The following is a 25,237-nucleotide window of genomic DNA, read 5'->3' as shown; positions in this document are numbered from 1 at the left end:
TACAGTCTTATAAAAATTGTCATACAATAGATTATGCCAAGAAAAAAAATGCATAAATTGTGTCTTTAAAAATATGTCACACTATACATAATCTCAAAATCATGTCTGAAAGTGACACTTTACTCAACATAATCTCATTAAAAATCAAGTTATACTATACATCATGTCTTGAAAAAATTTTATCTTATACATACTATACGTCTTATTAATAGTGATCTCTTATTATACACTATGTTATTGAAAAAAATCTTACTATATAATGCCATGTCAGTCAGAATGGGAATGATGTCTTACTATAAATTGTCCTATTAAAAACCTCTTATGTGTCATGTCATGTTAAAAATTAAGTATTACTATAAATCCCATTTAAAATTGATTGAACTATACATAATGTCAAAAATGTTTTATGAAAAACCATGTCAATAAGAATTATGCCTTACGATACATCATGTCATATTGGAAATGGCATCTTACTAGACATAAAAATGTCTTACGCTACATCATGTAAAAGAAATAAAAGTCATATAGTAATCCAGAGGGAATAAAAGATGAAGCCAGGGCAACAGGAAAGAATAAATGTGTTTATTGAGATGAATTCATCAAGAATTGACAGATGAATACTGCAGTGGTTAGTGCAGAAGATAGAGCAGAGAAAACAACAGGCTCCAGGAAAATTAAGCAGGAGGTTACACAATGTGTGAACGGGGGGTGGCTCACATAAAAAATAGATGCTTAACATGCTACCGAGACATACAAATAGAGACCAAAATAGACTGTAAAGATGCATTTCTCATGCATAATAATAATTGGGTCAAATTGGATGTTTGACAATAACATTTATCAATTGTATCACGTTTGTATGCAATATTATACATATGAAAATAAATCACAACCAGTTCAGGGTGTACCCTGCCTCCTGCCCGATGACAGCTGGGATAGGCTCCAGCACGCCCGCGACCCTAGTGAGGAGAAGCGGCTCAGAAAATGGATGGATGGATGAAAATAAATCATTCCAAATGTCGGCTGGCTACACGTTTAGCACTTTTGCGGAGACGCCGTGATGCCAATCCCTGAGCTTGTTGTACTTGTGTTCTACAACTTCTGGGTCCAACTTGTTGGCCCTGATTCATTCATCCACCACGCAGAAATAAGAGACAAGACAAGACAAGAGAGGAGAATGATTGGCAAGTGAAAAGAGTGAAACTAAAGAGGAGGCGAGGCAGGGCTAGGACATGATTATGTCATCAGAGTGACTCTTGCCTGTATTGTTGGTATTGGATATGAAAACAAATGATCTGTGCCGATTTTGGCAATTCCACTTAATTACATTTTCAGTGACTGACATATTGATGGCTTTGGCAGTCAGCTACAGGGAACGTTCCTATTAAACAATGAAAGACAATACTTCCAGAGGGATTTCTCCAAAACTAAATTAATTTAGACAAGATGCACTGAGAAGGACCGTGAGTTAGGAATACGAGGATAAAAAGATACACGGACACTTACTTCTTTCCATTATCTGGCGCTTCCTCTGCAAAAAGAAAACACCAATAAATGTCATTTTTTACTGAATATTACATCTACATTTATTACTACTAAATTCTGAGGGGACTCTTGGTTCAATCCAGCTGCAGAGAACCTCCGAATATGCGTCCGGGGTCCAAATCCTTGTCACACGTAAGGCTGGATTTACACTGCATGATTTAAGTGACACAATTCAGACTTTTTTTCTTTTTCTTTCAAGTTTCACAACGTGTGTTATGGCAGCATAAAGAGGAAATGAAAGGCAGGGAATTGGATCTCTTCAGATGAGAATCAAATATCTAGATAATCAGCGTAAATAAAAAGCAATTTGTATTGGCAAGCTCCCAATGTGAGTGCAGCATAGATGCCCAGGTTGGATACGCCAGTGTGACGTCATGGAAATACATCAATTGGCGACAAATACTTTTCAAAATTATGTCATAATCATGTCACATAATGTCAATAATGATATGGTACTTATTGTGTCTTAAAATGTTCAAAATATACTGAGGCAATTATGCAGTTAGGCTAACGATATGATGCAAATATGTTGACACCAAATATTAAATATGGTCTAAATATGACACATTGGGAGGTGTATAAAACATTAGATGTAGTGTAAATATGCTATGCTACATTAGAGGTGTGTCCGTCATTAAATAATGGAGTAATATGGCGGTTACCTTAGTTTAAATCAATGGGGGGAGTCAGCCCAGGTCAATTCAACACTACGTAACGTTTAATATTTGTACTATTAATGCATAGTTGATTACTTCAGGGTTGTCGCTGACGGGTGTGGACACTTGCGTTCCATCAATGTATGGGATGTGTGAGAAAAATGGATATACACATTAAATCTAAATGGGGTACCTGGACCTGCTGTGTAAATCCAACCTTAAAAAGAGACAACCAAAAGAAAATGTCAGCGATCCGATTGTGATGAGGCATCCACTCACCATTTTCAGTGCCAGTGAGCTGGGCCAGGATTCGGAAGGAGCGGGACTGGGAGGTTCCTGTCCTTGGGTGCCAGTCTTCCGTGTCCTCAATCAGTCGCTTCTTGCTGGCTTCGCTCAGTGCAGACGCATGGTTCAAGTCTGACGCTTTCCTGTGCATGAATTACAATTTTGCATTAGCGCAGCTGGCTATTTTAACATTTACTTGACAAAGTAAACATGCTGCAATAGGTGTTCACACTACTAATTACGCTATATACACGCGCATAGCTATTTATTAACACCAGTGAAATGGAATTCCATTTACAGGGTATCTGCAGGTTTGAATCCAAATCCAAGACCTCTCCTTTACTAAATATGGCCTAGTTAAGTTCTGTAAAATTAAATGTAATACTTTTTTTTATGATTGAGATCTGCAGACACCCTGCATTTAAAAAAAGAAAGAAAAAGGGACAGACAGTATCCCGCCACAAGATGGCGATAATGTGCTTCATAATGTGTGCCACCTATCCATCAATCCATCTACTTTTACCGCGTATCCTCACTAGGGTCGCTAGTCTCAGCTATCTTTGGGCAGGAGGCAGGGTACATCCTGAACCGGTCGCCAGCCAATCGCAGATGTGTGCCACCATTCACTCCATAAGCAAAGTGCACACCTGCACTATGTCATGAGATGCAAGACAAGAACTGGCTAAAAAATATAATAAGCCTCGATATTTTTTTATTGAATTTCAATAAGCGAGAGGTTCTTTGTTTTGAATCTTGGTTCGAACCTCTTTTTGTTTGCATGATGCTATCCCTCTGCTTGTGTGGGTTTTCTCCAGGCAATTTCTCCCAAATGCCCCCCCAAAAATGCATGGTAGCTTCTTGAAGCATTTGTTAAGTGTTTACATGCACGCAGTCTGTTAAAAATATCACGTCTGCGCCAGATGAACTAAAGCTACGACACGTCTGGCTGCTCTTAACAGAAGCAGTGCTTGGGTAGGCCCTGAATAAACACAACACTAAGAGAAACAGATGGAGCAAGTAGTGTGCATGTCCCCTCGCCCGGCTGAACGGTAATGACCAGTATATATCAAAGCTGCAAGTGGCGATGGGGGGAACCATGCACGATGGTTTTCATGGCAAATCCTCCAAATGCTCAGATGCCAAAAAAAACTTCCAACTCAAGTGTTGCCCATCTGTTCGAGGACACCTGCTTCTAACTCGGGCTCATTTGGAGGAATTCCCTCGTAGGAGTTTGTACATGAAATTGAGTCACTGATGGTGTAGTGGTACACTCGCCTGACTTTGGTGCAGGCAGCGTGGGTTCAGTTCCCACTCAGTGACGGTGTGAATGTGAGTGTGAATGGTTGTCCGTGTCTATATGTGCCCTGCGACTGACTGGCGACCAGTTCAGGGTGTAGTCAGCCTTTCGCCCGAAGTCAGCTGGGATAGGCTCCAGCGTCCCGCGGCCCTAACCAGGATAAGTGGTGTTGAAAATGGATGGATGGATGGAGTTTGTAAATGAAACTGGCCCAAAATGTCCGATTTTCTGTTCAATTTCAAGCATCAGATATTTCCACCCAGTTTTGCATCACTCCGTGAGATTGATGTCGGGGGATAATCTTTACCAGCTTTACAAGAATCCTTGAATGGTGATCAAAGTTTTACGACATTCTCCGTCGACATTAGCTGGCAAAAACAAAAATCTTCACTAATTTAGCGTTAGACATCTGTCTAAGATAACCTCTTCCTACTGGAGCTCAACTGGAAGAATTCCCTATTTGTTCACCAAAATACAAGCCTTGGAATTTGCTCAAGATGGCTGGTTCATGTTCAATTTCAGGCATGGATCACTAAGACTCTTTTGTGCGCCTTGTTTTGATAGACAATGTTCACCCAATTTTGTATCGACTGGTTAAAGGCAAATAAATGTTTTTCTAACCTTTTCCAAATCCTCCAAATGACAGTTAAACTGTGACGCCACGCTGCGCCCACATAGACAAAAAGGCTGGGCAATTTAGCGTCGCCAATCTGGCAAATCGTCTGATTTGGGCTCATTTTGGCAAATTCATGTCGACCGGTAAAACTGGTGTCAACGGCTAATTTTATAATGATTTTTTATAACTTTTCTGGCATCCCTATTGAGTGAGTTTTGGGGCGTCGTGTTTGTGTATACGCCCTTGTGAAAATTGGTGAGTTTTTAGGCATGCTGAGACTCCCAAAATGTGTTTATTAAAAATCATTCACTTGCGTTAACAGCTTGAGAAGTCAAATATCTATTTTAACTGGGAGAGCTGGCAGGGGTCATTTATCTGAGGATAATAACAAACAGTGATCACAAGAAAGATTTCCGACCGTCTTGTGATACCACCACTTGTGAATTTCATCAAACAGATATTAAGACTTCGACATCAGTTTGTACAGTCCGTATACATGGGCAGGCTGCTAAGTACGGGCACACACAAAAAAGAGTGCAACATGCTGCTGTTAATCATAAACCACAGCAAGGTGTGGTAAGTTACTGTATGAGATAAATGATCATTCGCGGGACTAACTTGTCTGAATCGCCTCCCACCTGCGGGCAAAGAAAGGACAGAATTGGAAGTACTGACGGCAAAAGTCAGAGCACAGATAGTACATTTGGGGGAAGAAAAAGGCCCTTCTGAGAAAATGTGAACATGGAAAACCACAACAAAACATGCAGCAGTAGATGCTCAGTGAGCTTAAAATAAATAAAATGATGAATGGATGGAACAAACTTGGTTCTTTCAATGTGGATATGCACAGATATTTGCTTTGATATATATATTTTTTTTTTACCCTCAAAGTGTGCCTGCCCACTTGAAACCTGTGGTCATGGGAGACCAGACAAAAAAAACAAAAAACTCACTCACCAAAAAATACACAGCTGAGGTTTTATATTTGATATTTGAACCTAAAAGGGTAGACGCTGACTTTTCCGCAGACTACCTTGGTATTAGCGTTTAGATATTCTCATGCTCAATGGCTCAAACCTATTGCTATGTATTTCTATATTTCAAGAGCTTTATTCTCAAGGCAAAGTCAGAACAATCTCATCTGCAGTTCACTTTTTAACACTTGTTTTAAATTGAAAGACACCGGGATTTGTTGGGAGGAGGGTAACATACAGTATAGTAAGTAGACTAAAGTGTAAGGTCTTTAATAAGTGCCAATCTCCAAACCCCTGGGTACCCACCAAAATCAGCATTTTTGACAGTTCTATACTCTCAATTGAGTGCACCCCACAAAGGATGGTCCAAGAACTTCAAAATCCTTGAAATTAGAACAGAGGCGCCGGTCCAGACTTTGAAATGTTTGTACTATCATTGGGCTCTTTCTTCACTGCTAACATCTGCTTGACACGAAGTAAAAATGCTAAACTGCAATAAATGCTCCCAAATTTAAGACCTCTCCTTCACTAAATGTAACCACTAAGGCAGGGAACACACATACCGATAATCTGATCAAAGTCAGCAGAGGCATAATTCTCAGATGTCTCTGAAAGATTATTCTGAGCAGTTATCCTGTGGTGTGGGGGTGTGTTCTCTTACCTCGCTGAATTCAACAGGTGGTTGGTTGGTGCAGCAAACTACGTCGGTTTCTTAAGCGTGTGAAAATACTAAAATCTAAACTAAGCTAAAAATCAGACTGGTCACTTGTAAAATGTGCAAATCTATTCTCAAATATAACAAACACACAAGTGCTACAAATGCCTGTCTGAAAAGGTTAACACTATCGCTAGCTGACAAACAACCTTAAATCCTTACATCAGCCATCAGCAAATTATGCCCTCGATTCTCGGTGCAGATGTCATCGCTGTCGAGCCAACTGGACCTTCTGTCAATTTCGGATTTTCCACAAAAAAAAAAAATAATAATAATTCTGTCCCAACATCATGTGTTATTTTTACGCATTATTAACAGATTTAAATAGCTTGAGAACTAATCTATTAATGCTCTTGAACGCCCAACTGCCTAAGAAGTCTTGTAAAACTTCTTCCTCTTCCCTCACTCTGCGGGAGCCATGCAGCATTGAGTTGCCTCGAGAATCAAAGTCTAGATGGGTTTTTTTTAGACAACGACACGTGAAAATAGTTTGGTTAGACGCATTCAAGTGGGGCTGTTTTGTTAAAAATGGATAGCTTCCTTACTTCATCACTCATGGCTCTAAGACTTTTGAAAAAGAGCTGTTTGCTTTTGTGAAGTAATAAAGGCTTTTTGTCTGGTTGGGGGGGGGTCTTTAATGTAGACTACTGGTACTGGCGGCGTATGTTGTTACCATATTAATCAATGACAGTGTAATAAAATAGCTTTTTTTGTAAGGAGACAGTTGCAGATGTTTCCTCGCCATGTGGAGTGTCTCTCACACTTAAAAAAAAAATCAGTCAAGATGTGAAAAATGTGTGTACCCTGCTTAAGAGCAGCGAGATATGGGCCATTAAACAAAATACTGAATGCATGGACTAAACTTCCTGCATACAAAAGTCATCTCTACTACATCACCCCAATATGCTGGAGTATTATCCCAATATGCTTGTCCATTTAGTCCAGCTGAACTATGGGAAAAAGTCTTTTCATATACTTTATAGACATAATTTATTAGGGTAGTATTAAACCCACTGCAGATGAAGCAGCGTCCAGTCGCTCCAGCATGCTCTTAAAATAAACCTAGTTGCCAAGATTGTGCTCAATCAAAAAACAAGCGCCGAAGCAGCGGTGAGGTAGCATGAAGTCCACACTGTGTTCTACTGCCAGGACCAATACCCTGCAGAATACTTCAACAAGACGTGCATTGTGCCTTGTGTGAAAACACTGGTGATGATTGATGGATTTGGAAAAGGGGGAATAAGAGCGTGACGCTAGACAAAACGGAGTAGCACGTTTTATTTTCTCCGGTAGCATAATATATGGCCTCTTAACCACAGCTGTCACTGAAACCACCAACTAAAGCACACTTAAGCAGGGTACACATACACCCATTTTTAACATATGAACTGATTTTTATGATCCACACGCAAAAGAAAACAAAATGCTGTGTGTGGTGTACTGGAGATGACTAACACAGCACCACCCACATTAACGATGTATGTCCAAGAGTCACCTGTGAGAGGCGGCATGGTGCCACAGGGCATCCAATGCAAAGAAGACAAGAGTACTTAGTCGTAATAGAAGAAGAAATAGAAGAAGCTAGGGTAACGGTTCGTTTAGTCATTTTGATTGCAATGAATGACTTGTGAGACACATTATACAAAAACTCATCACAATCAGTTGCTTCTCTATTTCTTTCCGGCAATAGTGCGAGCTTCAGCAAGCTACCTGATTGGCTGTCATTTCATTTCACATCACAATTGTAGAGTCTGTTGTGAGGCACAACGCGGTGTTGACCTCTCACATTGTGTTTAACATTTACATTTGTTCCGAAAAAAAAACCATTTATAACATACCCCACACCAAAGGATAATCGCTCAGGATAATCTTTTAGAGACATCTGATAATCTGGCCTTTGCTGACTTTGATTGCAAAGGAGGGAAATGCTCAAATTTGGCGTGATTGTTGGTATGTGTGTACCTTGCCCCAGCAGTACACTGTTGTGGATGTTGTTGTCTACCACAACCAGGTACACACAATGAGGCTCTGATTGACGGTACCTACCCATTGAAATGCTCCGACAGCCCCTGGCTCTCCAGGAGGCCTCGCCTTTGCCCCATGGCCACCTCGCAGGCGTTGTTGTTGGAGTAGAGATTGATGGGGGAGTTATAGACGGACGGCTGCGGCACAGAGGGGTGGGAGGAAGGGGCCGTCACTCTGGCGGGAGAGGACGAGTTGGACGAGGAGGAGGACGGGGAGCTTAGGGTGGAGCGAGCGGGACTATCTTGGGGGGCTGGAAACAAGTCTGGGGTGGTGAGGGTGGACTTGAGTGGGAACGGAGGGTGCGGTGGTTGAGAGAGAGGTTGAGCTGGCGTGAAAGCCGATGATTCGGAGGGGATGAAGGCCACCTTGGGGGCGGCCGGGGCAGAGGAAGGTGCCGGCGAGCCTCTGTCGCCCCCAAACGGCCGGGCTGTCTTGTTGTACGCAGGACCCGCCTGGCTTGATGGCTTTGTGTATGTGGTGCTCGGAGCCGTGTGGGTGATTGGGACGGGCTTAATAATTTCTTGAGGTTCAACCTGCATCCAGGTGGGTCACACAGCATGCCGTAAACGCAAACACACAACAAAACTGCTGTAATGCATGTGAAACTCAAAAGCTGTGATCATATTCAAAGGACACATATTATGGAAAAGGGACTTTTTAATGCTTGTATACAAAAAGTTGGGTCTCTGGAGTGCCTGTCATCGAGTGTGAAATTAAATAACCAAGTAAATCGTTTGTTATCTGTCCACTAGGTCTGGTCCAATAACTCGGCTCAGTCAACCTCAAAAATAGGTTGGCACAAAGTTTCTAACTCGAAGCCCCACCGGGAGCAAAAAATAAATAAATAATAAAGTCTACTTCTGTGTCTGTGAGCAAGCCAGGTAAAAGTGGGGTTAATTTACATCGCAACTGCCTCCACACTGAGTTCCTACGCCCATGACATGATGACACTGGGTGAGGTTCCAGAGCCACTTTCAAGCAACGACCGAACTGAAAAAATGCATAATATGTCTCCTTTAAATAAAAGACATGCTTGTGATGCAACACAATGTGGCTCCTCACGGTCAGTTGAGCATGCGAAGCACACCGACATTAACTCAGAAGGGCACATGTTTACAGTGCATGAAGATGAAGTTAAGCTAATATTTGACACCGTACCTGAGACCCTCCTTTGGCAGCACTTGAGTCTCTGTGAAGACAAACAAAAACACATGAAAACAAGCACTTTTCTCTCAAAATATAAAGGACAAAATGCATTGATAGTCATTAAAATTCTTATTTGAGATACAGTACTGATTGTTTTTTTTTTTTTTTTTTGCGGATCAGCCACCCATGAAGCATCATTTGTCTTGGGGGGGTGATGACAATACATACCAAGGTTATTTGGCAAAACCACTGTCAAATTCCACATTATTACTAAAAATTGCTCTTAGTTTTGTATAATCACATAGGACCAAATGAACAATGTTTTGGAACCTGGAAATGGCAACAAAGTGACTAACCAAGGCTATTTGCCATCCTTGTAGCTACAGTAAGGTCCTCCTCCCACGCTGCTATATTGGGAAAACAGTCAACAGTCTCATGCATTTCCGTTACGACGCTGGCTTATTAGGGAGCCTCCCCCTCGGGCCAGATGTTGACGTCACTTGCGTGCACACCTACACTTACTGTTTCCACTTAGCATTTAATAAAGACAAAGCTTATTTTCCAGCGTGCTTACAGAGCAACACCACACCGGGCCAAAGAAAACAGCAAAGGGCGTCAAGATCAAATGGCACATTCCATTAGGAAGATGATGTGTATGTGACATCAGCGGCCCAGAGTGGCGCGGCCGGTTGGATTCACGCCCTATCTGCCTTTTCTCAGAGCGCACTGAACAAACACAAGTAGGGGTGGTCCCGTGAACATCTGCTCAACCAAGCCTCCTCTGTTTTCTGTCTCTCTGACTTGACGGCTTGGACCCAACTGGATCAAGTATCCGCATGGACATACTGTACTTTAGCAAGGGAGGAGATGGATCATGTGTATGGAAATGGGCAAATATTACATTATGTAATAATGTATTGTCACTCTTTAAATCAGGGGTGTCAAACTTATTTTTGTCGTGGGCCACATTGTAGTTACAGTTTCCATCAGAGGGCTGTTATGACTGTGAAACCATAAAAATCAGCTCATCATACTATTAGATGTACACAACAAATCAATGGATAACTACTTTTGAAATCAGAGGTCAAGGATAATAGTTTGTTCAAGTTACTCTAAAAGGTCTTTGGTAACAACAAAAGCTTGTAATATCTCAACATTATTGATTAAGTATGACAATTTGAAATTTTGGTACAGATTTTAACAATAATCAAAGAAGTTGATGCACATGATTTGCTTTCGCGGGCCACATAAAATGATGTGGCGGGCCAGATCTGGCCCCCGGGCCTTGAGTTTTACACCTGTGCTTTACATAGTTAATATGTATTACAGACCTACATGCGCTGCACCTGAGTGCGCACGGCAGAGACACTGTAGCACAAACATAACACTTCATAGAAGATGCATTTTTTCGAGTTGTAGGAATAGCTTGATGACTAACTTCACACTGTAGAGGTAGAAATTGGCCAAGTCATTATCAATAAGGAAGTGGAAATTACGCCGAATAGCCTCATATGGGATTAAGGTGCTAAGTACTTATGATATACTTATGAGTACTTGTATACTGGGGTAGGGCCAACTCACGCCAGAAAGTATACGCTCCAGCCCACTTGCGTCATTGGGCTAGTTTTGTGGGCTAGACCCACCCAAAAAATCTGGACAATTGAGATGGTGAAAAAGAGTTTCACACTATATCGCAACATTTCAATAATAAATTGCTCTCAGTATTTGCACGTGTTTTCGGCACTTTAAACATGGACTTTATAGTCCCTTTAAGAATATTTGTCCACACACCACAAGAAGACAAGCTCAGTTACTGCCGCACTTACTGTTTTTCAATTGATTGTTTTATATTTCTGACCTACAAGGTTGTTGTTTTTCATCCAAATATTGATTGTCATTATGACATCACTCCATTAGTGTAGGTGAATGATTCCGATTTACAGCATATTTCAATTTATATACAAATTCAGGTCACTCAACTCTGTTGTAACAGAGGAGGTTCTGTACTCTCATTTTTTATGTTTCTGATTCAATTCAACAACAACATTTGGCTCTTTTGGAACCTATGCAGTCCAATTTGATTCAAAGACAACAATTCAATACAGTAACTTTTTTTTCTGTTTGTTTTTATTCCCAAAACTGAAACTGTATTTGTCTTACCCATATGACATTCCGATGACGTCAAATCAGGGGAGAGTAAGTCGAGCGACAATTAACATGACACCCTTGGCTGCTTGCCAGTGAATTATATACTTACAGTACATCATATTGATACAACTAATTATTGATCTTGCAAGAGACAACTTGTTAAGGAGCTATCAATGCAGCAGCATGGTAGGAATATAAATCGATAGATCGATTAATTGATGAATCGTTATTAAAATGTTAAAATACAATCATGTATTTCATATATGATTGCAAACAAACTCCACAGTACAATCCTACACCATTAGCAACCACGGAACCATGGGGAAAAACCCATTTAACATGTTCAGACACATTGCTGTCAAAAGTCATTATTAGTTATGTTTAGATAGGCTCTTATTACATTGGATCTGATGATCTGTTAGCTAATAAGATCTATGAATTTGTAAAGTGTAGGCATTTAGCTCAAATGGTGCAGTTCCAAGGACAACTTACCCTTGTCTAAATAGATCGATTATGTGACTTGATGTGGGTGCATGACAGCTAAGAGAAGTGGTCTTCATCAACCTTGACTTCTCTGCGAACCAACTTCGTCCCGCACATGCACACATATGGACAAATAGATATCCTGGAGGAAAGACTGGGAAGGTTAAACGAAGGAATAAGCCTTGGTGGGATAAGGCATCATTTCCATCCTGTCGGCGTCTCGTCGAGAGCCAAGAGAAACATTCTGGCATGTGGCATTTGACTGAATGATGGAGAGGCTAGCAGAAGCACAACCCGAGTTGATAGTCGACTGATTTAAGGGGAACCTCATGCAGCTCTGACTTCAAACATCTGCCACTGTCAATTATCTTAGATCAACTGGCGTATTTTCTCCATGTTAAAGCAAGAGACTCGGCATGCAGATCACACGACATGGGGCCGTATAGGGTCGAGCACTGTAGAATTCACACATGCTTCTAATGTCAGGCACAGCTTTCATTATTCACAAATCTTGCTCAACAAGACACACCAGTCATAGATGCAGTGAATGATGAATGTTAAAACATGGTGGAAGACTGGGGAGATCCATGACTTCTAGACTTCGCCATGGCATGGAAGAAAGTGGAAAGACAAAATATGAATGGCACGCAAGTGCATACCTCCATGTTAAAACTGAATAAGACTCAAATGGTACAGCTTCAGATATGCAAATAGCTGCCACGTAGATTTTTTCAATATTTACTAAGAAATGAAGGAAATTGAGGACAAACAGTGAGATCCTCAGGGATTGTAAAATATGCAGCTCTGGATGAAAAATGTTTTATTTTTTTTCCCTAGAATAATCAAAACAAATTTATAGTCTTTTGAAAAAGAGTGCTTCATATGATCAACATAATTCCTAAGAAAACAAATCAGTCAGAGCAGGAGCCGATGCCAGCTAACTTTGGGCGAGAGGCGTGATAATATAGAGCATCTGTCTATTTAAGGCCGATGAACAAGTGTTCCTTGATGACAGTCGCCCGGATGCCTGGGAAACATACTACCCACGTCAGCTTGTCCACTGCCTCCACTGTATACGTGTCAAGCAGGAAATATGCACACTTGTCCATATCAGCTGTCACACGCTCCACAGTGATGATGCATATTAGTGCCGTTAATCACTGTGTGCCTTGTCATGCATCTCTTCCAACAGTATGAGTGATAACTGTGAAGCAATCTGGAATAGCGCAGCAAAAGCATGATCCAATTTACATTGGAGGCCGGACAGGTTGACGAATAGGGCAAGTCGAGAGGTGGGAGTGTTCCATGATTGGACGCGCTCCCATCCGCTCATTCTTGTCTTCCGACCACTACGCCACATGCGGCAGAGGCAGCCAGGAGTCAGTGGGGGCTTCAGGCATCATTAGACTGTCATCTCCTTCCCCAGTCGTAACCAAGGCCAAGCCATCGCAGTCGGGCTGCATGAATACGTGTGCATGTTCAACCCACAGCTGCATGCCTTGATTAGAGTTCAAATAAGTGGCCCGCAGCCTCAAAAACATCAAAAAGAGAAGAGGCAGAACTACTTGCGGGACAGAATATACTGTATGAAAACAGAGAGGCAGTTTATATAGATTCCAGCGAGGTGTGGACCTTCTGACTCCACATCAGAAGGTCACCGATTTCCATCGGAACGTCAGAGGTGCATTATTCAATCTGTCTGAAATCAGTCCTTTTTTTGGACTGAAATATAAATGATTATAAAATAATTTCGTGGTTTTGACCTAGCATTCGCAACACAAGTTTTAGATTCATTGTGGTTATGTGTGTTTAAGAAAATCCCTGTTTAAAAAAATAAATAAATATAATTGACGGGTTAATGGGATTAAAAAAATAAATAAATAAATATTCCAATACTGGGGTTCCTCAGATTACGACAGAGTTCTGTTACTACAGTGGCGATGTAACCGGAATTCGTACGTAAATCAGAATGCGCAGCAGTCTATCACTAACTAATGCTAATGCAGCAGTTCAGTCATGACTGCAGTAAATATTTGTCTTGAAAAACATTTCTATATAGTAAATATAAAATCCTCAAATGAAAAACAGTAAGTATGGCAGTAACTGAGCATGCCACGTGATCATGCATTCTTACGCCGCTAGTTCATTGCACACCGTTCATAACCTCGAAATCACATCCCTGAATAGTTAATTGTGATGGCTTCAATTTGAATTATTTCCGATGGTATTAACTGTTTCAAAATTGAAATCGAAAAGGTCGACGAAAGCCCAAGAACAGATAGGGCCTGCTTTACTGGGATCCAAAACAGAGGAAGCTAAATTGCATATTCGCGCTAACAGATTTTGCGCGCTGTTGATGAGTGTGTTGCGCACGATTTACTAAGATTGTGATCTTTGCGCTAAATTGGGTGCTCACTCATTCGAACAGATTGCGCGTTGTAGGCAAAAGTTCTGAAAGTGGTGGGGGCCGCTGTATTTAAAAGAGTGTTTGCACTTTAGCTAGTTCGCTCTGATGGTTGTCACCTTGGAACATTTGGGAGAGCACCACCAGCGCAAAATTAAGTTTTATGGGATGGACTTTGAAGTGTTAGCAGAAGAGACAAACATTACTGAGTCTGCCTTTCAGACACGCTTTTTAAAGTCACAAAATCATCCACTGCGATTCATCTCACATTTCCTGAATCACATTGCACATGCCAAATTTATTGTTTATTTGCATGTACTCCTCTCACAACATGCAAAATGAACTGCACGTCCATGTTGCCCATTTGGTAGACGCAATCCCGGTTACAGTTAGTAGATCAGCTCCTACATTTATTTGCGTGCAAAATCAAGGTTGCACCCGTTTTTGCGCGCGCAAAGCTTGAGTAACTCAGGCCCAACATTTTCCAACTTAGAGCTCCCGATATACTTGGCTAACTTTATAGAAAAACAGAAGACTTGGTCAGATGATTGTGCATGTTCTGTAGCGCTGTATTATTTATCCAAACCAGGTGCCACCAAATGCAACCTCTGGGGAGAGGTGTTTCATTACACCGTGCTGCATAGTTCAATGACAATAAATAAACACCAATTATCATTCTTTCCTAAGGCTACTTCCCACAGCTGTATTGTGTAACAGAAGTGTTGGCTACTCTGGGGACAAGCTTCTTTCCATCGCCAAACAAAGCACGGCCATTGAAGTTCAGTGAAAACTTCAGGTCACATCAACTCAAGTATAAATCAAAGGATCCTTCATATAAAAGAGTTTGTTTCGGTTTTGTGCCCTAAATAAGTAATGTGAATCTTGTTTTGGATGTCTTGTTGGTTCTTTCCTGAGGAGTGTAGGCTTGTTGTTACACTTAACACTCTGACTCTATACGACACAGGTCATCTGTTGCTCTTACACACGATTATTTCTCAAGGTCTGATAGCCAGAGAGGAACAGAAAAAGTGCTTCCAAAAGCCCAAGTCAAAGTCTTTCCTTTCACCTAGCAACAAGGGAATAACATCAGCATCAATAAACCAAAGCCTCTGCTCTGACCAGACAATATATGGAAAGACTGCCTAGTTTGTAATACCTCAATGTGTGTGAGTCTATGCAGTTTTGTCTATCTCAAAAGTGCAACTGAGAATATAAACATGCTTATGTTCTTAGAAACCATACAATATGTCAGGATTGTTGTAAGTATAGCACATGGTTGATATTATTTGCTCTCTCATGAAAGTTATTTTTAGAGAAGGAGGTATTTTAGGGTTCATCTATGAACCCTAAAAGTAATGGTGGTTACATGATCTGTTTGGAAAGGGGCAAAGGTAAACACGTCTAGAGGCCGAAATGTCTATCTCTGGAGAGTTACGGCCTGGGACTAAACTTTACTCGCATAAATCATCTTTTGGCACTTTGTAGGAATATTATCACAAACCCGAGAGTCTTATTTGTGATCCTAAAAATGATAATTCACATCTGGGGACATAGTTGGAGAAAGATGAGCTTTGACAAAATAGCATTTCCTTTAAGGAGAATTTAATGACATCCAAATTCAATGACGTGATATATGCAAAAAGTCTTAATAGAGCCTTGTGTATATATTTGGAGACGTGCACTTTGTCAACACAATGTTTTGTGTTCTATTGTGCAACCATTGCCCATAGAAGATTACATGCAGCTGCGGCATGGGGCTGTTTTTAGATCATTTTCCCACAATTAAGTGGCAATGCTCCTTTCTACTTCCATGTGCTGATAAAACGGCGTGCCATGCGAACCTACCCCAGATTTTTTCTTGAAGGACTTTGAAGGTGTGTGTGTCATTTTTTCCCCATTTAGCAGTGCACTGTGTTTGGCAAAAACAATCGGCGTGAGCTTTTTTTTTTTTTATTAGGAAGTCGTCACCTAGGACACCTCCCACTGTTGGACAGTGTCATTTTGAGAGACGGTGGAAAAAAACAAGTCACTCAACTAACAACAGCAAGGTCAGAGGCTAACAAAACCAAGCCCTTGAATGTTAAAGGCGATGTGGAAATTTTACTTTTTAATTGTTCATATACAAATACAGTACTTGGGTCACTTTGTAAATCTTTTGTGAGCAGCCTATTTTCCAAAATATGTCCGTGAGCGAGCTGTTAGGAATTTTACCTAAATTGTGATGTCACAAATTGGCAAATTTACATGAAACCCTCCCCACACAGGTTCTCTGTCCATGACTAGGCACCAAGGCTGGCAGAAGATCTGCCACTTCCAAGCCTACGCTGTCTTCAACACGACCTCAAAACCAAAAGCAAAGCATTGGGATTTTTTTGGAAGCACAGATTAGCATTAGCCACCAGTGTTATCAGTGTTAGCTTCCGATACGCAGCGGTGTTGGTTTCTGGTACGTGCAATACATGCGGCCAAACAAGCGAGTATTTCTGGGTGACCAGAAACCTAACATAAAAATGCTATGTCAAATGGTTTACCATTGACACCATGATATGTATACCATTGGCGTTTGTATGGGGAATTTGTATCCCCTTGTGGAGACATTATAAAGGGTCTTCAAGGATATTGCTTCACAGTTTGCACTTTTTTTTTTTTTTTTTTTTTTTAGGCTCAACGAGTAGTCACCCCCTAACTCAGCCTCTAGTTGTCATGTTACCGAAAGTCATACTCTGCCTTGGCCCGGCAGTGGAGGGGGAAGGGCACAGCAGTAGCTCATTCGCATGAGACAGGATGGCCCCCTCAAAACAGATTAATTTTACACAGGCTCGAAACAGAGGGTGTAAATTCTTTGGCACATTTGACAAAAGCATGTCACAGACGCCTGGGAGGTGTTTAAAACTGGGGGAAAAGCATAATATGTCTCCTTTAATGGTTAAAAAAAAAATGGGGGCAACACGTGATGTTATTATAACATGTCTAATTGTAGCATGTACAAACACTGCTAAAATGTGGAATATTGCAGTGGAGATGCAAGGGGTGCACTGATGGTTGTTTTCTTTTTGGTTTAACGTAAGCTAGATTCAACTGATAGGAGTTTCTCATGTGATGGATCACAGTCAGGAAGTTTGAGTATAGGCAATGGAATTCCAGGTTTCTTCCTTTTCCTAATAGGCAGAGCAGAGGAACGCTTGATGCACTCATTGCGACTTAACATAAACCAAAGCTGAAGCCCGATCTGATGACTTCAACAGATTTGGGGTTATACATGAAGCCGGCTGGTAAGAGCCTGTCTACACTGCTAATTAGGAGTGTTAAAAAGCAGACATTTAAGTGCCATACAGATTCTTTCTTTTGACATAACTTAATACTATAACATGCAGCAGGCCTGTCTCTAGTGGAAAGCAGGAATTCCAAACCCACTAAAACTTCACTATCCACTACACTAAACTGTGTTGATTACCTCTGTAGATTTAGGCTGAGATTGCCCGCGCAGGCTTTAATCTTGTTCTGGGCTTCAAGGTGGTTCATGCTGTCAACGGAGATGCCATTTATGGAGAGGATGACGTCTCCGACACTTATGTTGGCTTTGGCTGCTTTGCCTCCATCAGTCAGCTGTTCAGTGAGGATACATGCAAAAATACATGAAAATAAGCTCTTACTTGTATGAAAGATTAGTATACAGTACGTAGTCACTGATGATGCAGTAGTTCATTTGCCTGACTCCTGTGTAAGCAGCGTGGGTTCAGTTTCCACTCCGTTACTGTGTGAATGCAAGTGTGAATGGTTGTCTGTCCGTGTCAGGTGATTGACGAACAACCAGCCCAGGGTGTGGTCCCCCTTTTGCCCAAAGTCAGCTGGGACGTGTGTGGGTGGTAAAAGCGAGCAAGAGAGAAGTCTTCAGTGTTGCAAACTTAGCAACTTTTTGGACCCCTCTAGCATCTTATAGTTTTCAAAAAAGTGACTTGCGACATTGCCAACAGTGGTCATGTTAGCAGCATTCTTCTTTCCTCCACGATGGAGGGATGAGAAGGATTTGCCCTGATAATGATTCGTGAGTCCCAACTAGGAATGGCGAAAGAGTTTGGTCCGCTAAATGTCAGCACCCTTTAAAAATCCAGAATAATTGCTTCACACTGTAGGCATGTTTTTGGGTGAATCTCGATTAAGTAATGTCTTCCCTCGCTACTAGCGAGAATTAGGGACAGCATTGTCCCAAAAGCAAAAAATCAGCAAGTAAATGACGCCCCCCCCCCCCCCCCCAAAAAAAAAGGTTTATAATTGCCTATTGATCGTTAAAAATGGCCCAAATTTGGACCATTTGTCGGAATGTGTGTAACCCACATTAACTGAGTTACTAGGTTTGCTAAAACATGATGTCAAGGCATTTATAATCCTGTAACACGTCATGAATCACTCAGCGCACCTTGTTTACGCACTTGAAACCTGTACAGCCATGCTGGCTGCCATCATGCAGGAACAGAAAAGAACAGTACGCACTCATAATTTTTACTCTGGAATTGTTCCATCATATCTTTGCGTCACATCTCAGATGCATGAAAGAGCGCGGGCGGTGGGACAGACAGGAATGTACTCGACTCAGGTTTACACGTGTTGAGAGTCCAATTTCGTCATTGCTTCTGAAGATGTTGAGAAGCAGTATATTAAGAGCAGGGGGCAGACAGATTCACTGAAAAAGTCGTACTTTGGTGTGCGATCATAAACACGTCATTCAGCAAACACAAAGAAAAGACGGAGAACTTTGTCAAGTAGCGAGATTCAGATTTTGATAGGTCTTCGTCTTCGGAAAACCTGTGCAGCGTATCTGCAGCTTTAAAGAAACCAAATGGAGGATTTTTGACGGCCTTTTAATCCAAACTAAAACCTCTCATTTACAAAATATGACCACTAGGCGTGAGTGATGCAGGCTCTTTGAAAATGTTAAGTACACTTGCAAGAATAGTGAGAATATGGAAGATAAATAAAGTAAGAAAATAAGTATGAAACATTTTTTAAAGTGATTGCAGACTGTCTTCCAATGAAAACAATGTTGTTTATTGTGTTTGTGGCCTTTTTAAGATCCGAATGACGGATTTAAGGATTAAGTGTAATTTTAAAGGATAATTAAGACCTTTTTAGGAAAATTAAAGCTATTCCCTGTGGTTTTTCCGCCCAAATAGCACTAATTAAACCCCATTTCGCCATTAGTTTGTTTACGAACAAATTTAAACCTCTTCTCTCTCTGCATTCAGTTTTAGCCTGCGTAACTGTTTCCACTGGTGTAAAATGAGAAGACAATGAGGGCAAAAACAATGTGGCATTGTGTTTTACGTCACAATAGCCCAAATAGGGGAAAAGGAGCTGGAAGGAATGAGGAAGTGACAGAGGTGTAGGCCAAAACTTGCAAGGACAGTGACTCATTTCTTTGGAGTCATACTTTCTGGGATCACTAGGTAGCTTCCAACGGGCAACTGAGGGTTATGTAAGCATACTAGAAGTCTCGGAAACCTATGATGCAGCTGCCATAAGTGCTAGTTGCGAGGTGTTAAGTAGTCACCAAACCGGGGAGTACAAAGCCTCACCTGACTCAGTGTCCAGTATCTCTTACCAGATTTTATGCTGTCTGTCCTGACTCACTTACTCCTAATAAAACAGTTCTTTGCGCTATAGTGCACCGTGTCCAATCACCTCTGACATACTGGCAGTGGCTGCCTCTTACTAAAACAGGAAACTTAATGGTAAAGAGGCAGAGAAAAGCTGCTGAAAGACTGCTGAATGCACAGACATTTGGACGGCTGCTGGATTCTTTGTCTGAACTCCCAGCATTAGCGTGTTTGTGGGTTGTAAACCTAATGGGGAGTGACAAAGAATTCCCTCCTTGTAGGGAACCAAGAAAAAAACAACAATATGTAGCGCTATATAAGGTAAATCTACAAGAAAACTATTTGCAGACACGAATGGGGAAAACAGCTGTAATGTATTCAGAATGTGAAGTGTTTCATACGTGGTTAACCGTGTTTAATATCCAAGTTGTGGTGAACTTGGTCTTGCCGGCATCTTACAGTCGGTCTTTCTCACAAAGATACAAAACAAATGAGTGTTATTGGCAGGTGAAATCTGTAAAAAATGTGAAAGAAAAGGAGAAGATAAGTGAATTGGAAATGTGGCTGTAATGTTCCAAGTCTTCTGTGGCAGGAGGATGTTTTCTTAATGTGGTTTTGATTAATAGCAATTGATTCAAACTATTCCAGTTCGAACAGGGACATGAGTAAAGAAACTCAGCTGACATTTCAAGCAGCAATAAGTTCTAATTTGACCTTAAAGTGGCTTCAAAATCATTTTGATGATTTAGATTCCAACTTTAATATTAAACAATACAGGAAGTCCTCGAGTTACGTCGTACTCGACCTACGACGTTACGACGCCCGTGCCTCGTCCGCCATTTTGTCCCCAGCACCACAGTGTTTCTGCTTAGCTAGTGCATCGTGCTTGTCTGTGTTTGTGCCTCGGGGTTAACTCCCTTCTCTCGTTGCACAGCTGAGCAACAATAAAGGCACGAAGCACCGATTTGCTGCTTTAATGGCTTTATTACCTCCTCTGCACATTCAACGTCAACGGGTCCTCCGCTAATCGCTACTCTTCCCCGGTCGCCGTCACTCCACTTACCACTGTACACACTCGCACCTGCGTGCACTCCTTCCTCCTTCACAATCCCAATCTCACGCACACATCGACGCACACGCCCACACACACTGAACTTGCTGTCACAATCACGTGGGACAATAGCCGTAACAGATGTATTTCGACGTAAATTTCCACTTTAACGGTGAAATCCGACTTACGTGGAAATTCGGGTTACGTCGTCAGCGTCGGAATGGAACTCGTTCGTAAATCGAGGACTTCCTGTATTGGGGAACCAGCCAGAACACCTGCGCTGCTTGCTACTATTAGGATTTACATTAATTGGCTGGCATTGACTGACTTCTAACCACCTCGATGTCAAATGCTTACCACGGGTGAATTACAATTCACAGTTGTAAGCCAGGAGAAAGTTGAAACGGATGATTTGGAATTTTCTGGGGAAAGAATTGTCTCAAAAGTTGCACAAAATATTTCGGGGATTTTAAATCAGAGAAGATCTCAGTATTTTACACAAGACCTCAGTTCAGCAAGCTCACCACCGTCACGCCAACTTATTTCTACACAGAGGGGTGGTCTGTGTGGAAAAATGATCACTGCGAAAATTCGAGACAGAGATTTTGGTTCACGTTGTTTTGTAATTGAATTATTCAAGTCAATTATTTGAGCACTAACAGACCCACACTCAACGCAGTAAGACTACAGCAGTCTCGGTTACGAGCAGCGCGCAATGAACTAGTTTGCCCTGTGACGTAGCTACGCATGTCTTCATGGATACTGTTTTGTATTGGGCAGCTTTATATGTGCGGCGTAGGCTCATGAGAGATTACAGAGTATTTTGATTTACGTGCAAATTCGGGTTACGCCACTGCCGTCGGAACTGAACTCCGTCCACTGTAGTTTCCCCTCGTGTGTCCATACGTTATCTCACTTGCAGGATTGTTTTGTGTTCTTACAGCGGTTGATTTCTTTTTAAAAGAATATTGCAAAATAATAATAATAATAAAACATTTTTATTTTTTACTTTTTTTTAAAGCAATCATCTTCACATTACTCCTTGGTCATTCATCATTTCAGTTTAGACTGCATAATTTATTGTTGGTACATTATACTAAAGCATCTGTTATTTTCTTTTTTCATTTGGAAGCCTGTCCAGTTACCAAACCCAAACAACTCAGAGGTGAACCAGCATCCCACAATATCGTCCTTTAGAGCTCCCACTTTAATGCCTTACAGCTAGAATACTTAAAGGTTGAATTCAAGCTCAAAGACTGTTGAGAGTAGCAATGTGACAAGATTTCCCCCAAAAGACAGTTTGTCAAAATCCTAAATCTGGTTGGAATGGTCACTTCAACCTGAGTAAAACGCAGCAAGAACTTTGAAAATCAGATGATGGGTTCAGGATTTTGTGATATCGCCTACACTTTGGCCAAACGTTTTCAAATAGCTGAAAAGTCTCTCCAAGTGTTTTTACATGAATGGGATTCTAGCAATTAAGAGTCGCCGCTGTGGTCCTCTCCACACTGCTGACTCCATACTTGAATCGAACAATAGTGCATAATACATGTTTGATGTATCTACTTTAAATCCTGTGGCAAAGCACAAGAGATTATTAAATTAGTACCTACAAAATACTTTGATGTATGCGTATTTTCCCAATTGTATGATATGTATAATGTATGACAGTTTCTGTACAAGATCCCACAACAACAAAATAATACCCAGACAGATTAACAGCCTTCCACCATGTCTTTAATCCATCTTTATTAAACAAAAAATTAAAATAGATCTCTCTGTTTACTTAGAAATGCTCGAGAAAGACCTACACACGATAAATTACTAGTCAGACTGAGACCCTATTGGAAGTTTTTTTTTTCTGCTCTGTGTAGTACACTGCTGCCAAAATGAAATTCTTCGCGATGCAGATGAGCACCGTATTTTAAAACTGTGGACTCACAGGGACTATTTCACACAAAAGAGAAAGGGAACAGTTAAAGAGATGAATGAAAGAGGACATGGGCACCAGACAACAGCGAGCACATCATCATTTGGAATGTTCCTAATCTTCCCCGCTGTGTCACTTCCTGCCGCCCGCCAGTAAAAGTACGGCATGAGGAAGAGGGCCGCGGTCATCTCGCAAAGGAGAAGTCATGTAACAGGAAGTGTTTTGCGATACAGCCAGAGACGCATGCGACGTCAAGTCGACTAAGATGGACGGCCTTATATGGAAGAAGACCTGTGCCTGACATGGTGTCATGACAAGGGGAGTCAAAGATGGATGACTCGTGGCAAATGCTGCTAATGAACATCCTTCTGTGTATTTTTAGACAAAGTTGATCATTAGGTATTTAGAATAACCTGACTAGTGACTGTTAAATTATCTTATTAAAGCAATATATGTGAATATAGCAAATATAAAAAAATTGATGGATTATGGTATATTTAAAAAGATGGCATAAATGTGTTTTCAAATGCTTTTCTGCTTCGTTGGGCTTAAGTGGGTTAATGACGATGGGCAAATATGAGTGAGACCATACACTTACAGTAATTACATTCATAACTGGACTATTTTCCATCAGCAGTGGGTCTATGTAAAACCAGTACAATTTAGTTAACATAGGGGAAGTACACCATTGAAAAAAAACCTCTATATTTTGCCATAATGTGTTGGTTAATGTGAAGGGTCATTTCCATAGCAATCAAGGCAAAATGTGTAGGAAATAGGAAATTCCACTAAATTCCCATGTGAACAGGTTGAGGTGGCTCATCTACGCAGCTCATCTCAACCTGTCAGCATAGTTCCCACTATTTAGCACTCCTAAGAGCATTTATTTATTTTTTGCACAGACTGTTAATTACATTAATGAAGAGGCCGAAAACAACAATACAGGGGGCGCCAAATACTTCAGCATTCAAACATCCCAATTAAGAGCTCAAGAAGAATGTTCAACACATGGTTGTCATGGTTTGATGACAGCCTCTTATTACCTCAATGAGGCCCTTGGAAAAGCCGCGGTGCCTAGCCGACCTTAACAGGAGCGCTTAGTTAAATTGCCATGACAACACAAACAAAACAACACAAAAGCAGCGCGACCCTGCGCTTGAACACTGAATGCTCTGTAGTCCGGTCAGAAACAACCCATATGAAAGGACTGGAGTACTGGAGTGGATTTCTATTGCAAGAAACCCCAGTCTGGAATCCTTTTGTTTTCCCATAGTGCTCTTCCAAACATGGTGTGTATTCGAGCTTATGTGACAGGAAGACACTCGGGAAATGAAGACGGAGCAGAGACCGCCATATAAGCAAAAATATGAAAATAGTTCATTTATCTTCTGGTAGGTCAGCCCACTGTTGTTGGCTAGTTGAGGTACAGTATAATGGTCGGTGGTGGCTCACTGACACTTGTTCCCTGTGTTGACTGACAGACAATTGCAGTTAATGGGCCTGTAAAAATGAAGAGCGCTATTTATAGACCGGGCAAAGCTGTTGTGTTGCAGAGCTTGTCTGACTGCGGGGGGGAATTAAGCTAGCCATCACCCTGTAAATTACCCTATATAGATGGCAGTGGCAGTGAAAATTTGGCAAACATCTGCTGCACTCGCTCGCATTTCAAGTGTCTCAAGCCTTGCTTCTAACCACAAGTTACCACATCAAATAGCAACGACATGTCACAACCCTCCAGGCTGCGTTCCAGTTTAGCTTTCTTTAATTGGACGCTCATTCGAACTAAATGTTAGCACGACATGACTTTCTTCATAAACATGCAATCCAGACCAAAAGGCGTAGGAAACAACCAAGTCTTGGTTAATGACTTCATGAGAATTGCTGAAATTTGAAGCATCGAAATCAAAGCATAGTATGCGTATGTACACTAATGCAGAGGCTTCAGTACAGTAATAGCAAACACTCAATGGCTCTTGATTTCGGCTAGAGCCGAGATTGAAAGCAGATGACTTCAACATAACTTTGGACACCAGACAGATCATACTGGGAAGCCACTAAATACATAGTAGTAGAGATGACATAAGTAGGTAGATTAACAAGCATTAATAAATAAAAAAATAAAAAAAACGGTGGACAAGGGGATAGATTTGACGAGTTCCCATGTAAACAATATCAAGAGATTCCAACAAAATGGAGAGACAGAACGACAGAAACTGGGCTGTTTGCCAGCAGTGAAAACATACAAGCTATTTATCTTAATGCTTTCCTCGAGATTTATTTGCCGCTTGAATTTTTTTCTTGGTCCAACTTGAGCCAAGGGTTGGACCTCGCTGTCATACAGTGATTTGATTTGGTTTAAAGAGCTTTA

The 25,237-nt window shown here is 41.2% G+C and overlaps 1 protein-coding gene across 3 annotated transcripts in view; it reads right to left on the bottom strand.

The window, feature by feature from the left end:
* The window catches only part of pdlim5b (PDZ and LIM domain 5b), a 45,743-nt gene that overhangs the window by 8,777 nt on the left and 11,729 nt on the right, over positions 1-25,237 (bottom strand). For 2 of the 3 annotated variants that reach the window (XM_061799377.1, XM_061799376.1), the window contains exons 3-7: positions 17,749-17,900; positions 9,272-9,302; positions 8,135-8,646; positions 2,481-2,629; positions 1,507-1,531 (exon numbers count right to left, since the gene is read on the bottom strand). In XM_061799377.1, coding sequence (XP_061655361.1) covers positions 1,507-1,531; positions 2,481-2,629; positions 8,135-8,646; positions 9,272-9,302; positions 17,749-17,900 — 869 coding nt within the window. Of the gene's footprint in view, positions 1-1,506; positions 1,532-2,480; positions 2,630-5,017; positions 5,038-8,134; positions 8,647-9,271; positions 9,303-17,748; positions 17,901-25,237 lie in introns of all 3 variants that reach the window. The other variant, XM_061799378.1, reaches the window with a different exon arrangement.

This window comes from Phyllopteryx taeniolatus, chromosome 15 (genome assembly GCF_024500385.1).
Source record: "Phyllopteryx taeniolatus isolate TA_2022b chromosome 15, UOR_Ptae_1.2, whole genome shotgun sequence".
Taxonomy (NCBI): Eukaryota; Metazoa; Chordata; class Actinopteri; order Syngnathiformes; family Syngnathidae; genus Phyllopteryx; species Phyllopteryx taeniolatus.
The sequence above is the reverse complement of the archived record's forward strand: the minus strand, read 5'-3'. Positions and strand labels throughout refer to the sequence as shown.